Source organism: Ostrinia nubilalis, chromosome 13, assembly GCF_963855985.1.
Source record: "Ostrinia nubilalis chromosome 13, ilOstNubi1.1, whole genome shotgun sequence".
NCBI classification, from domain to species: domain Eukaryota; kingdom Metazoa; phylum Arthropoda; class Insecta; order Lepidoptera; family Crambidae; genus Ostrinia; species Ostrinia nubilalis.
In genome coordinates this window covers 7,447,514-7,463,096 of record NC_087100.1, presented here as the reverse complement: position 1 = coordinate 7,463,096, position 15,583 = coordinate 7,447,514, and the positions used below count along the sequence as shown (strand labels likewise).

The 15,583-nt window shown below is 37.5% G+C and overlaps 1 protein-coding gene and 1 non-coding gene across 3 annotated transcripts; both read left to right on the top strand.

Annotated features, from left to right (window-relative positions):
* Positions 1–1,761: 1,761 nt before the first annotated feature.
* LOC135077473 (ATP-dependent RNA helicase p62) lies at positions 1,762–6,415 on the top strand. 2 transcript variants are annotated; one of them, XR_010258467.1, is made up of 6 exons: positions 1,762–1,798; positions 1,995–2,066; positions 3,041–4,108; positions 4,298–4,536; positions 4,655–5,169; positions 5,377–5,467. XR_010258467.1 is itself a non-coding variant. In XM_063972021.1 (6 exons), coding segments are annotated over exons 2-6 (1,674 nt in total). In that variant the 5' UTR covers positions 1,763–1,798; positions 1,995–2,064; the 3' UTR covers positions 5,986–6,415. The 2 variants fall into 2 exon arrangements, 1 of the variants encoding a protein (XP_063828091.1); XM_063972021.1 differs by lacking the exon at positions 4,655–5,169 and adding an exon at positions 5,800–6,415 and having other exon boundaries at positions 1,763–1,798; positions 5,377–5,555.
* On the top strand, positions 5,588–5,722 carry LOC135077765 (small nucleolar RNA SNORA57). The gene has a single exon (XR_010258501.1). It is a non-coding gene; the product is annotated as a small nucleolar RNA SNORA57 (small nucleolar RNA).
* Positions 6,416–15,583: the final 9,168 nt, after the last annotated feature.

Sequence of the window (15,583 nt, the reverse complement as noted above, 5' to 3'; positions counted from 1 at the left end):
AACCCATGATTTAAATAGTAAATGCATAGGGTAAATAGGTTTTTGTCTGTGGTGTCTTTTAGGCATAAATCTAATTTCTTTGGCCCTAATTTCCTTGTTTTCCGTGGCATAAAAAGGCCTAGGAAATTATAAAAGACCATTTTTAATTCGACGTAAAGTCAAATTTTGAGTATTTCTTTATTGGAATAAGTTTAAAATTTACATTTTAAGAAATGGGTATTAAAATAGATATAGAACAACTTGTTTTTAACTCTTAACTCAATCTACTGAATTTATCTTCCTTAGTTGTGTAAAAAGGTCGTAATGATATAATATTCATTGGTATGTTTGCTTGCGAAGGTACACAAAAATGGGTCGAACAAAAAAAAAGCAAACCACAGAAGAAAACTTAGAGAAAAAAATATTTATAATAATTTCCTTGGCTACCAAAAATTCATGACCTTTTAACTTTGTTTCTAAAACGAATTATGACACCCCTTTTAGATATATTATCTTAGTTTTTGTTACTTAATACAATGGGAAACTGAAAATAGTTAAAAACAAAAATATATTTCGTACCAAGGAAATTAGGCAAAATTGACCATTTTTGGCGAAATACCCAAACACTTTTGTAAAAATATATTGGTTGTATCGTGTTGTTACTACTTTTGTTCTATTCTTCCCAAATCCGTATGCAAAAATGATAAAATTTAATGCATAGTAATAAAGTTTGCAAAATGCTTACATTGCCTAATCATAAGGTTTTTTAATGTTCGATAAGCATGGAGGTATTAAAACTTCTAATACCTCCATGTCGATAAGTGTGTTTCTCTGTCTACGTATATGTATGTGTGTCTGAACCATGAAGCTAAAGATAAAAATGGAGGGCAGAGTTGGAACAAAAACTTGAGTCAAATACCTACTTATATTTATCTCGCTCTCTGCGGCCCTACCTCTCTTTTTAGTGTGAACTGTAGTATTGCTATCTTCTGATTTAAATCTCCTTGTAAATTCTTCGAAATAGCCAATTCACTAACCAAATCAGAAGTTAAACAAATAAATAATTAATATTTGAAACTAAGATTACCTAGTTAAATAAAAAATCACAAAATTGTCGGCCATTTAGGCTTAATGTGTTGGCGAATCAGGGAATTACAATCCCAATTCCTGGGTAATCGGTACCATGTGGCAACATCGGCCCAATCCGGCCCATCATGGCGGTTGTTTACTATTTTGTTTATTAAGCAGTTAATTTCGTTTGAGATTGTTTACAGGAAATAATCATTGTTTTATCACAAGAATTGGTGCAAAATTTTGTAGTGCGTGGTTGCGGTAGTACGTGGTGTCCTGGAAGTGACATAAGATTCCACGCGTAAGTGTTTATTTCGTGATTTCCGACATTGGATCATTGTAACCATTTTTCACATTTTTTACAGTAATTTCTTCCTAAAACGTTTTACCAGTAATTACACTTATCATTTTTAATTATACCTATGTCAAGAAATAAAGATTTTACATTGGTTTCATTGAATTTGAGCAATTTTATATTTTTTGTTTATTTAGAAAGAGCGAGTCTGCCCACAGAGAGCGAAATAGTGATACTTAGTTTGTGCTTCAAGTAGGTATTCGGAGTGTGGCCTCCATTTTTATCTGTAGCTTCATGGTCTGAACCTAACGACATTAGACACACATAGACAACGAAGAGTTGTTTCATTCCCTCGTTCTCATTCATTTTAGTTCATTCATCATTCATTTTATCATTTCGCTCAGTATTCGGTACCCGTTCAACTCATTCTTTCTGTCACAAGCAGTGGTCAAGGTGAGACGTGTGCTCATAAAATTATTTGGTTAAAATTTATATTTTTTGTAATATTTGTTAAATTTTAAACTTCCTGTAAGTGTAATATACATTTCGCTATAGTGTGCAATGTTTTAGTTAAAATTCTCCACAAATGTATTATCCGTGTAATAGAAAGTGTTGGGAGGAAACATAGTGACGTCCATTTTGCTTTCAGATCGGCCCTGCTTAAAAAATAAAAATCCTGTTACATCTTATCCTGGACCAGTTAAATTACATCTAAAATTATGTAAGTAAACACTATAATATTTATTAGTTGCATTCCTATCTGTATTTTTAGTCTGCATTTTAGTACTTGTGTTGTAAAATTGTGATTCATGGTAATTTCCTACGTGTCGAAAAGGTCGGAAAACTAGCCATTTCATTTTCCAATATGTTCAACAACTACATATCTTGAAGATTTATTCATCTGCGATTTTAATATGTCAAGAAAATCAATTTCTTCATGATCAGAGTAGGTGGGGCAGTGTAGTTATTGATTTTAACCGTACCAACTTAGTCATGCGCAATGGCGTCAAACTGTAGTTAATTATAGGTCGAGCAGTTAGCGTTGTCAATGTCTGCTTAGCCTGCCGTAACTCCGTGGCATTTTTACCCGACTACGGCAAACGTTATTATAACATTTCCCAAGGTACCTATACCTATTCCAATAACTGCCAGTAGGTAGAAAGGGGAAGCTTATTTTATGCCTACAAAGGCGATCTCAAATAATTAGGTCATCAAACAACATAGCACAAGAAACTACTACCTTGGTACCAACTTCTACAGTTTTTGAAAGATTTTTTTCGCTTTAGTCGGTCGCCTACGTTTGCAGGTGATGTGTTGTCCGATTTGCACGTGTCCATTTAGGGCTTTTCTGTGTAGGTTACATTAGATTACTTTCTTTGTTCAATGTCAAGGGTATTTGCTGTAATCATCAATATAATCGTTAGCAGCTGTCGTCTACGTTTGCCGGTTTTGTATCATGTCTGATTTACAGTTGTACACGTGCTCACAAATACCTACCTACTTATCAATGTATTTAATAATAACTTGTCGGCTGCCATGCCGCGAGTTAACGCGCGCTCACGTGTTATTGATTGTGAATGACCTTTATTAGATTGATGAATTTATGATAAAAATATTTAATTTTAAATTAACATGAAAGTAATAGATGATTTAGGTTTCTAGAATTTTACTTGATCTCAAAATTTTTGTTCATAGGTCTGGAAGTTGGAATAATAGCCGTGGTAGCGGCGGTTCCAAGTTTGGCGGTGGTAGTAAATTCGGGAGCAGTAATGGCTCTTCGAGATTTAGCAATGGAGGCTCGAAGTTTGGGGGCGGCGGCGGCGGTGGTGGTGGCCGCTTCGGCGGCGGTGGCGGCGGATACGGCGGCGGGGGCAGGAAGGAGTTCACCGGAGGCCAGAACATGCGCCGCCCCAACTGGGAAGACCTCACCTTACAACCATTCAACAAGAATTTTTATAATCCACATCCTTCAGTACTTAACAGATCACCCTATGATGTGGAAGGGTACAGAAATCAACATGAAATCACCGTTAGTGGTGTAGAAGTCCCTAATCCTATTCAGCAATTTGAAGAAGGCAATTTCCCTGATTACGTCATGAATGGCATCAAAAGCATGGGTTATAAAGAACCCACTCCTATTCAGGCACAAGGCTGGCCTATTGCCATGTCAGGGAAGAACTTAGTCGGAATCGCCCAGACTGGTTCTGGTAAGACTTTGGCTTACATTCTACCTGCCATTGTTCACATCAACAACCAGCAACCAATCCGGCGCGGAGATGGGCCTATTGTGCTGGTTCTTGCACCAACCAGAGAATTGGCGCAACAAATACAGCAAGTGTGTACCGATTTTGGTAATGCATCATATGTACGCAATACTTGCGTATTTGGTGGGGCACCGAAGAGGGAGCAGGCGCGTGACTTAGAAAGAGGTGTAGAAATCGTCATTGCAACACCTGGAAGACTAATTGATTTCTTGGAAAAGGGAACCACCAACCTCCAGCGTTGCACATACTTAGTTCTTGACGAAGCTGACCGCATGTTGGACATGGGTTTCGAACCTCAAATTAGAAAGATCATAGACCAAATTCGCCCAGACAGGCAAACTCTCATGTGGTCTGCCACCTGGCCCAAAGAAGTGAGAAAACTAGCTGAAGATTACCTAGGAGATTATGTTCAGATCAACATTGGATCACTTCAATTATCTGCTAACCACAATATTCTACAGATTGTAGATATTTGCCAGGAACATGAGAAGGAAAACAAGTATGTATCTCTTTTTTACTTTATAGATTTAAGAATAATTATAGAATAGACAATGATGATTTATTTTTTAGTATGAAGTAATTTTTGATTATACCAATAATAATTATCCTCTAAGAAGATCTGAACAGTATCTTTTTATTTGAAATTGATATTACTTAATTTATATTACTAACACATTGCAATTTTCAGGTTAAATGTTTTGCTTCAAGAAATTGGCCAGAGTCAAGAACCAGGTGCCAAAACTATCATATTTGTTGAGACCAAGAGGAAAGTAGAAAATATTACCAGAAATATCAGACGGTATGGATGGCCTGCAGTGTGCATGCATGGAGACAAAACACAGCAAGAGAGGGATGAAACATTGTACCAGTTCAAACAAGGCAGAGCTAGCATTCTTGTAGCAACTGATGTTGCAGCCAGAGGACTTGGTGAGTCTTGGCTAATAAAAAAACATTTTTCTGTTTGTAAAGAACTTATGATCTGTGTTTATGAACTTCAGTTATTTTTTATTTGTGATACTTATTATGCAATTGTTTATACTTTCAGAGGCACTGGCGGAAAGTTATTGTGTTCTATGGGATTACTGTCCTAAATTGACGGACAAGTTAATTGGATTACTGCACTGGATTTGTAGATAAAAAAGACACTAGTCTGATGCAGTGGTATTTTAACTGAGAATGCAATAACTCGTCATTTTACGGTGCCTCAAATGTGCCTTTCACTGGACTGGACCCGAGGCCGGAAGCTTGATGGTATGTCCGTGATAGCGCGGATACACTTGAAAGTTGAAAACCTGGTGATGCACTGAATTTTGTATTCAATCAAATAATCATAAGAAATCGTCCTGGAGTGCATCGTTGAAAAACTTGACCATGGTTTGATGTTTGGCAAGAGGTCAAGGGTTTTCTGTTTCGGCCATAATGGAGTTTTCAAATGGGCAATGAGAAAAAGCAAAGATTGTAATATAGAATTTTATCCCTGCCCGTAATGAGACTCCAGGGTTCGTGAGAGTGAGAGGCAAATATTGACATTTGTTTGATATCTCTGTGTAACTCATTCATGTAAGTAATACGGCTATGAGTTACAGCATAAAGTATCTATTGGTTCTAAGGTTTCAGATAATCATGCTTTCTACATTTTCCAAGTTTGTAACAGATTTTACTAATAGATCCGAAGTATGATTTCCTATTCATCTTAATCTGTTCTAAGCTTTGAATCTGTTTCCACTTTACTTGTAGATTTGAATTACAATAACATGTTTCTTACAGATGTGGATGGTATCAAATACGTTATCAATTTTGACTATCCCAACTCATCCGAGGATTACATTCACCGTATTGGCAGAACTGGGCGCTCAAAAACGAAAGGAACATCTTATGCCTTTTTCACGCCCTCAAACTCTCGCCAAGCCAAAGATCTCGTATCAGTACTCGTGGAGGCCAATCAGGTTGGTTTTTTTATAGTTTATATTTTTATTTTCCTCATACCTTTGGCATGGGTACGTTTTTCCATAGCGTGACATGAATGCAAGTATGAGGTACATTAATGACAGCTACATGCCTTCGGTGTCCACACTCTTTTGTCTGGATCCCATCCTCAGATGTTGTGACAGTGTTTTAAAGAGTTCAATTTGTTGTCTTAATTTCTTTTACCGTTTTTCCAAATATTACAATATTATTTTCTTTTCAAAGGTGGTGAGCCCTCAACTGCAAACAATGGCCGATCGTTGCGGCGGCGGCGGTGGCGGATGGAACCGAAGCCGCTTCGGAGGCGGCCGCGGGGGTGGCGGCACCTTTAAGCGCGGAAGCAATTTCGGAAGGGGAAAGCCTCAAGGAGGCGGTGGTGGCGGCGGTCATAAACGGTTCAATGAATATTAAATTATTTTAGCAGATAACTAGGTTTAAATTAATTTAGAAGCGAATCCTCATAGGAGTACTGTTTTGTGTGAAAGTGTAGTTTCTGATTGTATGGATGTATTGATTTGTCGTTAGTTAATTTATTTGAAGGTTTCTTGCGCCTTATCCAATACAAGATATTTATTTAAGTATTTTTTTATTGCACTGTGATAATTTGTTAAGCTGTGTTTCTAGTGAGGATTAGCTAAATATCATAACAAATGTAAATGTCCGTGTATGTGGATAGCATACTTTCATTAATCTTTACACACTCTTGACAAAAAGGGGTGTTTTATCTTAGTAGATTTTTCAGTTTGTGTAGCATTGTCCGTTCAAATTATTTCTATTGTTTATTACCGTCATTCCACTGTTCTCTATAAGATCTTCTCTAATAAAAATTACTTTAATGAAACTTCGCTTTTTTCATTTACCTATTTTAAATCCTAAGATCGATCCTACTTTACCCATAGTCACAGTTGGATTTTATAAAGGCTTCCACTATTCCCCATTGACAATCCCCGTTAACGGGGATTGTCAACGGGGAATAGTGGATGCCTTTATAAACCCGCCTATTTTTTTTGGGTTTTCCCTTTCGTCCACTAGGATCCCCCAGGGGATCCCGTGAACTCGTCTGTTCATGATAATCCCCTTTAAATGAAAGTACCTACATAAATAATTGAAATTAAAAAAACATTATGTAACGTCCATCATGTATAAACTTCTCCAGCTTTTGCTTTTTGGATTCTTGATAAACATGAGTTCGCGGGGATCCCCTGGGGGATCGAAACGTAATCGGGATTAAAAGCTCCAATTGGCGTTAACGGGGATTAGTGAACTTCCGTCGACAATCACCGTCAACGGGGATAGTGGAATAAGCCGAGTTTGGGCTGATCCTAGTACCTATTCCTAGTGGACGAAAAGGATTGGGTAGGAGCTGGTAGGAGCGAGATTTTTTGTGTGCGTATGGATTGAGTGAGCACCCCCTGGAAAGCATTAAATTTCTACTTTTCTAGTTGTAAAAGGCCTAAAACGTATTGTAAAAACAATCTTTCCATTTGTAAAAAGATTAAACCAAAGATAAATAGATAAAAGTCGGCTCACTCAGTCCATACAGAGGATCAGCCGGATCTCCGTATTATAATAAGTTTATAAATATCATTAATGCTCGTTATATTGTAAAAACTCTGCAAAGTTAGTGTCTTTAATTTTAGATGTGTGAGGGCCGTAATTAAAAAGTTATACATGATTCTTTGTGCTCACTCAATCCATACGCTTTTTATAAGGCCCGATATTCTGACGAACCAACTATAAAACCGCATTCCAGCACATGTCTTGTCGAAGTAAACCTTAAACAGCATTGTTTATCATATAAAACTAACCACTATTACTGTGCGTTCTTGAGAAATATTCTGATAAAAGTGCTCACTCAATCCATACGTTTTTGAAAAGACAAAAATCTTTAGTTTGATAAACACGAGGGTAAAAGTGAACATTTTACAATTGAAGTAAACCCTTTCACTAAATGTTTGTTATTAAACCTTTTGATGTTTTTATTTAGTTTAAAAGATATGCATTAATTAATGTTTGTATGAAACTCTATAGGGTGGCTACACGTTACAAAATTAAAAGACATTTTCTGACATAATTTCATTCATTCCTGTCATTCGGTTTATTTTACCGTTCCATTATTTGAACGATTCAACAAAAATAAAAAAATAAAAATTGAAGTTTGTTTTCTTTTACATTTATAATTACGTATTCGAGAAAGACTGAATTAAAAACAATTGAAGATTATACAAATTATTGAATTATTGAAATTATTAAAGACACTATTTTTTATATTATAATAATTCACTTACTAAGAAACTTACATTTTACACACAAAATACAGTGCTTCTTGATAAAGTGCACATATTATGAAAAAAGGTGAAACTAGAGCTAAAAATATATCAGATTTTTTTTTTTTTATAGAATTTTTTTCTTTCAATTACTTAAAGAAAACGTAATAACTTTTAAACTAAGAGGTATATCTTGATAAAATAAAAACAGTGATAAAGCCAAATAGCAGAGGATACTAAAAATACATAAAATACACAAAAAATGGCAACAGGCAATAAAAAATTGAATTTTATTTCGTGTTTGTTTGGTTTTTAACGGGACTATTTTCACCTCTCGTTCCCACCACTGCAACTCCTGTGTAGCCAGGATCTACAGCTTGAATGCCACAAAAACCTAACCAATGAAGGTCAAGTTTGTCCCGGGGTAAAGTTAAACTGTCATTGGACCCGCAACGAAATTAATCAGAAGAACATAGGGTTAAACCACCCAATTATTGGCACTTTAAGCAGCTACTTCACATAACCGGTAAAATTTGCATGTAAAAAATTAAATATGTTTTATCAAAGAAAAAAAACATTATATTGGTCTTTTAATTTTTGCAGAATATTATAAAGTACTTATCATTAATAAATTAAATCATTTATTCAATATAGTGTACCTTTTAAAAAAATACCTCAAAATACCAGTTCCTGGCATAGCCAAACCTTTTATTGGCAGTGATAATTTTAATTACCTTTTATTGGCACTGTTCTCGCAAGACTGAAAAATAGCTGCTAGGTCTTATGTAGAGGTTTTAAAGAGATTCATGATAGAAATAAACAAAATAAAATCCTTTGTTATAAGAAAAGTAACATTTATTTCTATAGGAACATACCATATCAGTTCAAACGCTTATATTTAAATATGGTTTTAAACTTTCCATAAACACTTTTATAAAATCTTCTTTTCTCTTCGGAAATACTTTTTTGCTACTGATTTTTATTTTATCCAGTTAACAAAAAGCTGTTCTTCCTCGTCAGTTAAAATTGTGAACGGACCGGGGCTTAAAGCGATGATCAGGATGTTTCAATCTGAATTGTATAGTAGACCGTGGTACCACTTTCAAAGGCTTATTCCACTAATCCCGGGGATTAGTGAACTTTTTATTCACTCCAAGATGAACTCAGGAACAGGAGCGGGCGTCTACTCCAAACAATCTGAGCACAGTGAAAGCTTAGGGAGGTTTGCAACAGTGTTTCAAACTGAAACCTATGCTATAATTGTTAGCGACGTCAACCGAGAAAATACGCTAATTTATTCATTAGAATTGATTAGCAATGTTAACAGACAGAAAATGTTGTAAAATAATTAATTAGAGTCGATTAGGTATAAATAACATTCCATCTCTTTCTCACATTATCTCTCATCTCGCTTGCACATCAAATACTCTTCCACACACTTCTGGAATATTCGAGAGAAAAAGAAACGGGACGGCAACATCGGACCTCTCGCTTCGAACATTCCAGAACTATGGTTCCAGAACATGAGAGACAGAGACAGGAATATCGGGAGAGAAAGGGATAGATATAGCCCGGGGCCCTATAAATACGGAGCGAGGCGCTCCGGGAGACAAGTTTATTTAAAGTTGATGTTTTGTTCAGTTCAGAGAACAAGTGCTCCAAGCAACAAGTGATCTGAAGAAGCAAGAACTGAGAAAAGGAAGCGAATAATAAACGCGAGAAGTCTCAGCAAGTGAAATAGTGGTTTTATTCCTGCAAGTAGCACCTACTACGCCTGACATAGTAAGGGCAAGCTCTCAACGGCAGTCATCATCGTCCGGTCAGCGCTCTCGAACACACACAAACGCATACAGTCCACTGCAGTCCACCACATTTTCCTGGTCCTTCGAGCCGGATCACCACATTTTCAGACCGACGAGAAGAAGTGCCCAGAATGCCGAGAAGATCACTGGCTGTACGAGTGCAAGAGGTACAGGGAATCCAGTGTAGACGGAAAATGGGAAATGGCAAAGAAGGCAAGAATGTGTTTCAAATGCCTGCGCTTCAAGCACGCTAGGAACACATGCCGGGCACAGCCGTGCAAGAAGTGCACGAGGTGGCATCACACCAGTCTTCACTTGGAGAAGTCCGCAGCAACAAAGACTCAAGAGAAGCCCGCCAAAGGAGTTGTGTCGTCAGTGCACACCACGAGCTGCGGAAGGGCCTACTTGAAGATGACGCCGGTAAACCTTTACGGGCCCAAGGGGACAGCAAGAGTGCTCGCGCTCCTGGACGAAGGGTCCACCGTCACGCTGCTGGACTCATCAGTGGCGAAGAAGATTGGGGCGCAAGGGAAGCCGGAAGCCATCACCATCGAGATGGTCGGGGGGAACGGAATGGTGAAGAGCAACTCCCAAAAGATCAACATAAAGATCAAGGGGGTCCATTGCAGAAATAAACTCAACATAGAAGCGAGAACTATCGACAACTTGAAGCTGACGAAGCAAGTTGTCGAAGAAGGAATGCTTCAGAACTGGAAACACCTGAAGAAAATTAAGAAGAAGCTGGTCTATGACAAAGAAGTACCTAGACTTCTGATTGGGCAAGACAATTGGGGGTTGATAGTCACACGGAGACTACGCAGAGGGAAGGCCTCCGAACCAGTCGCCTCTTTGACCAGCCTTGGATGGGTCCTGCATGGATGCAACACTGGAGGAAGTGATCCAGTGAAGTTAGTGCACCACAGCAGACTCGTAGAAGATGGAACGGAAGCCTTGGTTCACCGACACTTCGAGAAAGAGGACATCGGAGTGGAACCACGTCGGCCATGCAACGACGCCGACAAACGGGCTCGCAGTGTCCTGAAGAAGACCAATAGAGGGCATCAGGCGCACCAGCGTCCCGTCAAAAAGAAGGAAAAGGATTCAGTGTTGAAGACAACATGGAAGAAAGATCGTTTCGAGACGGGGGAAGAATACATCGGAGAAAAGAAGAATTCCCAAGTTGTTGCCACTGTGAAGTGCGGATCCCAGCGACGAAGAAAGACTCACGCCGAACCACTTCCTCATCGGAAGATCCTGCGTAGCGATGGCGCCGGGCGTGTTCAAGGACCGCGACTTCATCGGGAAGGCGAAATGGAAGACAGCGCAGCGCTTGACGGACCACTTCTGGCGAAGATGGCTAAAAGAGCACCTGCCAACTTTGATGCCAAGGAAGACAGCCGGACGGGAAACAGAAGACCCTCGAGTCAGCGACGTCGTTTTTATAGTCGACGTATCGCTTCCAAGGAACACTTGGCCACGAGGGGAAGCACAGCGGATATACCCCGGTCCGGACGGAATAGTACGAGTGCGAACACCCGGAGGAGTGCTACGGCGACCAACGCGACGAGTGGTAGTCCTGGTTCCTACTAAGACGTCGCATCCAGAAGAGGGAGTGCTTCGCACTGCGGGGGAGATTGTTAGCGACGTCAACCGAGAAAATACGCTAATTTATTCATTAGAATTGATTAGCAATGTTAACAGACAGAAAATGTTGTAAAATAATTAATTAGAGTCGATTAGGTATAAATAACATTCCATCTCTTTCTCACATTATCTCTCATCTCGCTTGCACATCAAATACTCTTCCACACACTTCTGGAATATTCGAGAGAAAAAGAAACGGGACGGCAACATCGGACCTCTCGCTTCGAACATTCCAGAACTATGGTTCCAGAACATGAGAGACAGAGACAGGAATATCGGGAGAGAAAGGGATAGATATAGCCCGGGGCCCTATAAATACGGAGCGAGGCGCTCCGGGAGACAAGTTTATTTAAAGTTGATGTTTTGTTCAGTTCAGAGAACAAGTGCTCCAAGCAACAAGTGATCTGAAGAAGCAAGAACTGAGAAAAGGAAGCGAATAATAAACGCGAGAAGTCTCAGCAAGTGAAATAGTGGTTTTATTCCTGCAAGTAGCACCTACTACGCCTGACATAGTAAGGGCAAGCTCTCAACGGCAGTCATCATCGTCCGGTCAGCGCTCTCGAACACACACAAACGCATACAGTCCACTGCAGTCCACCACAATAATCATGTGCGCAGTAAGGAATATAGAACAGGCGCATAATTGCCAATAATTGGGTGGTTTACCCTATGTTCTTCTGATTAATTTCGTTGCGGGTCCAATGACAGTTTATCTTTACCCCGGGACAAACTTGACCTTCATTATAATAATAATAATAGTCATACCTAATCATCTGCTAAATAGCCTTAAAGTTATAGATCTCCATGAAAATTGTTATATCACGATGCAGAAAGCGGCAATACTGAACACCTGCCGTATAGTGAGGCGGTTCCTACAGGATGAACCAACTATTAATGTAACAGGTGGTATTTCATAAATCTATGGATCAGATACTTGGCTTGGCCCGTATCTGGTCTAACTCTTACCGGCATTAATGCTGAGATAAAATATATTTACATATAATAATAATAACCATAGGGACTTCGAGTAAAAATAAAGAAAACGTAAGAATAATAATAATAATAATAATATCTATATGACTATGCAAAAGGCAGCAATTCTCAACACCTGTCGTATCGTCAGAAAGTTCTTGCAGGACGACTCCAACTCCGCAATCAACTCTGAACACGTAACTCACTTGGCATGAGCCCGTGAGTTAACGTTATACCGAAGAACTTATGGACTTCGAGTAAAAAAAAAAAGCCTAAGAAATAATAATAAATCTTTGGACAATTACACACAGCGCCAGCTAGCCCCAAAGTAAGCAACTCAATGCTTGTGTTATGGGTGCTAGCTTAACGGATATACTACTTATATACTTTTTTTTTATTTTTTTTATTATTAAATACATACATATTATACATATTTACACCCAGACCCGTCACAGAAATTAAAATTCATCATTTCAATTTCTGCCCGGCCGGGAATCGAACCCGGGACCTCTCGGCATAGTAGTCCGTTCTGAACCACTACACCAACGGCCGACGTTTATTTTTTTAACATTGGTTAGGTTTTTGTGGCGTTCAAGCTGTAGATCCTGGCTACACAGGAGTTGCAGTGGTGGGAACGAGAGGTGAGAATAGTCCCGTTAAAAACCAAACAAACACGAAATAAAATTCAATTTTTTATTGCCTGTTGCCATTTTTTTGTGTATTTTATTATTTTTAGTATCCTCTGCTATTTGGCTTTATCACTGTTTTTATTTTATCAAGATATACCTCTTAGTTTAAAAGTTATTACGTTTTCTTTAAGTAATTGAAAGAAAAAAATTCTATAAAAAAAAAATATCTGATATATTTTTAGGTCTAGTTTCACCTTTTTTCATATGTGCACTTTATCAAGAAGCACTGTATTTTGTGTGTAAAATGTAAGTTTCTTAGTAAGTGAATTATTATAATATAAAAAATAGTGTCTTTAATAATTTCAATAATTCAATAATTTGTATAATCTTCAATTGTTTTTAATTCAGTCTTTCTCGAATACGTAATTATAAATGTAAAAGAAAACAAACTTTAATTTTATTATTTTTGTTGAATCGTTCAAATAATGGAACGGTAAAATAAACCGAATGACAGGAATGAATGAAATTATGTCAGAAAAATGTCTTTTAATTTTGTAACGTGTAGCCACCCTATAGAGTTTCATACAAACATTAATTAGTGCATATCTTTTAAACTAAATAAAAACATCAAAAGGTTTAATTACAAACATTTAGTGAAAGGGTTTACTTCAATTGTAAAATGTTCACTTTTACCCTCGTGTTTATCAAACTAAAGATTTTTGTCTTTTCAAAAACGTATGGATTGAGTGAGCACTTTTATCAGAATATTTCTCAAGAACGCACAGTAATAGTGGTTAGTTTTATATGATAAGCAATGCTGTTTAAGGTTTACTTCGACAAGACATGTGCTGGAATGCGGTTTTATAGTTGGTTCGTCAGAATATCGGGCCTTATAAAAAGCGTATGGATTGAGTGAGCACAAAGAATCATGTATAACTTTTTAATTACGGCCCTCACACATCTAAAATTAAAGACACTAACTTTGCAGAGTTTTTACAATATAACGAGCATTAATGATATTTATAAACTTATGATAATACGGAGATCCGGCTAATCCTCTGTATGGACTGAGTGAGCCGACTTTTATCTATTTATCTTTGGTTTAATCTTTTTACAAATGGAAAGATTGTTTTTACAATACGTTTTAGGCCTTTTACAATAAGAAAAGTATAAATTTAATGCTTTCCAGGGGGTGCTCACTCAATCCATACGCACACGATTTTTTTCAGACGGAGGAATGGAAAAAAAAACATTCCCGTTCCACCTGCCAATCGGAGGGACAGGGAATGAACAGATGAATAAATACTAATAATTTAATTTACACTAGACTACAATATTTTTATGATCCATAACATTGGCGTAATAATACAGCCCCCCTAGACAAAACGCACTTTTTGATCGAATCGAAAATCGAATCCGTCAAAACTCCATACAAATAATTAACTTTTAAAAAAAAATAAAACCGACTTCAAATGCCTGAACACAAAAAAAAAACTAAAAATTAAAAAAAAGTTCTGCCCTTGGGGGTGAAATATTTTCTTCAAATTCGCATGAAACCACCCTTTTGATAATACCTATTCAACAAAAAAATAATCGTTCAAATTGATTTATAATCGGCGGAGATATTGCGTATAAAAACGTTCATCCCCAATTTTCCACCCTTGGGGGTTGTTTTTTCTATTATTAAATTTAAATGGGGCCACCCTTGAGGTATTACCTATACCACAGAATACATAATAGTAGCAACAGAAATTGCACTCCTTTGTGTAGGATCAGATGCCGACATTTTAACGGTAATAATAATAATGCAAAATATCCAACGCACATGGTGCATTCGAAATCGCACCTTACTACTACGCTCACAAGAGCGCAAATTTTTTGTGTTCAGAATTGATCTACCTCGCAGCTCAAGCGTCAGGGTTGTATAAGCAAAGTAAAATAAATAATAACTTAATTTTAAGAAGCATTTATTGTATTTACGATTGGTAATCTTTAATCTAGTGGTGTTTGTATAATCGTACCATCTCTAAAGTACCTATTAATAAACTTCAGTGTTGCAATAATTCGAAATTGGACAAATAGTTTTAAAAGGTGTAGTGTCGGAAAATAGACACGGTGAAGTAAGTTAATGTTTATATTAGCTAAAAAAATTTTTTAGCTACAGTTTTTTGTCATAAGTATTTCAAAATTATTTAAAAAGTGTAGTTTTTTTTAATTATTTAAATTAGTACAGTTAATTATTATTCCTAAATACTACGATTTTACATTAAAGAAGGATAACAGTGCTGTTGGAACAATAAACCTTGATTGTGACGATGATCGACCGAGCGTGTATAGAAATACGCGTGCGCTCACAGGCGCGTGGCGGTCCTGACTGATTTGCAACTTGAAGTTGTCGCGCGCTGTAGGTAATTATCTCGGCCGGCATAGGCGAGTGACGGAGGCCTGCCTATACGCCGAAAAAAGATTTGTTCAAATCGGTTCATAATTGGCGGAGTTATCGCGTAACAAACATAGAAAAAAAAAACATACGGGTCGAATTGAGAACCTCCTCCTTTTTTGAAGTCGGTTGAAAAGGGGCTTTTCGACCACTTTTCGACTGGTTTGCGATTATAATTTGCACTTTGTCTAGACCCACTGCTATCGTTTTCTAAAATAAACAACTTGAAATAATCGAACTTCCTAAGGCGGGACT

Excerpts from the sequence above, each read along its gene's own strand:
- LOC135077473 (XM_063972021.1), top strand. Across the intron at positions 4,109-4,297 it reads GAACATGAGAAGGAAAACAA|GTTAAATGTTTTGCTTCAAG; the intron begins GTATGTATCTCT and ends TGCAATTTTCAG. Across the intron at positions 4,537-5,376 it reads TGTTGCAGCCAGAGGACTTG|ATGTGGATGGTATCAAATAC; the intron begins GTGAGTCTTGGC and ends TGTTTCTTACAG.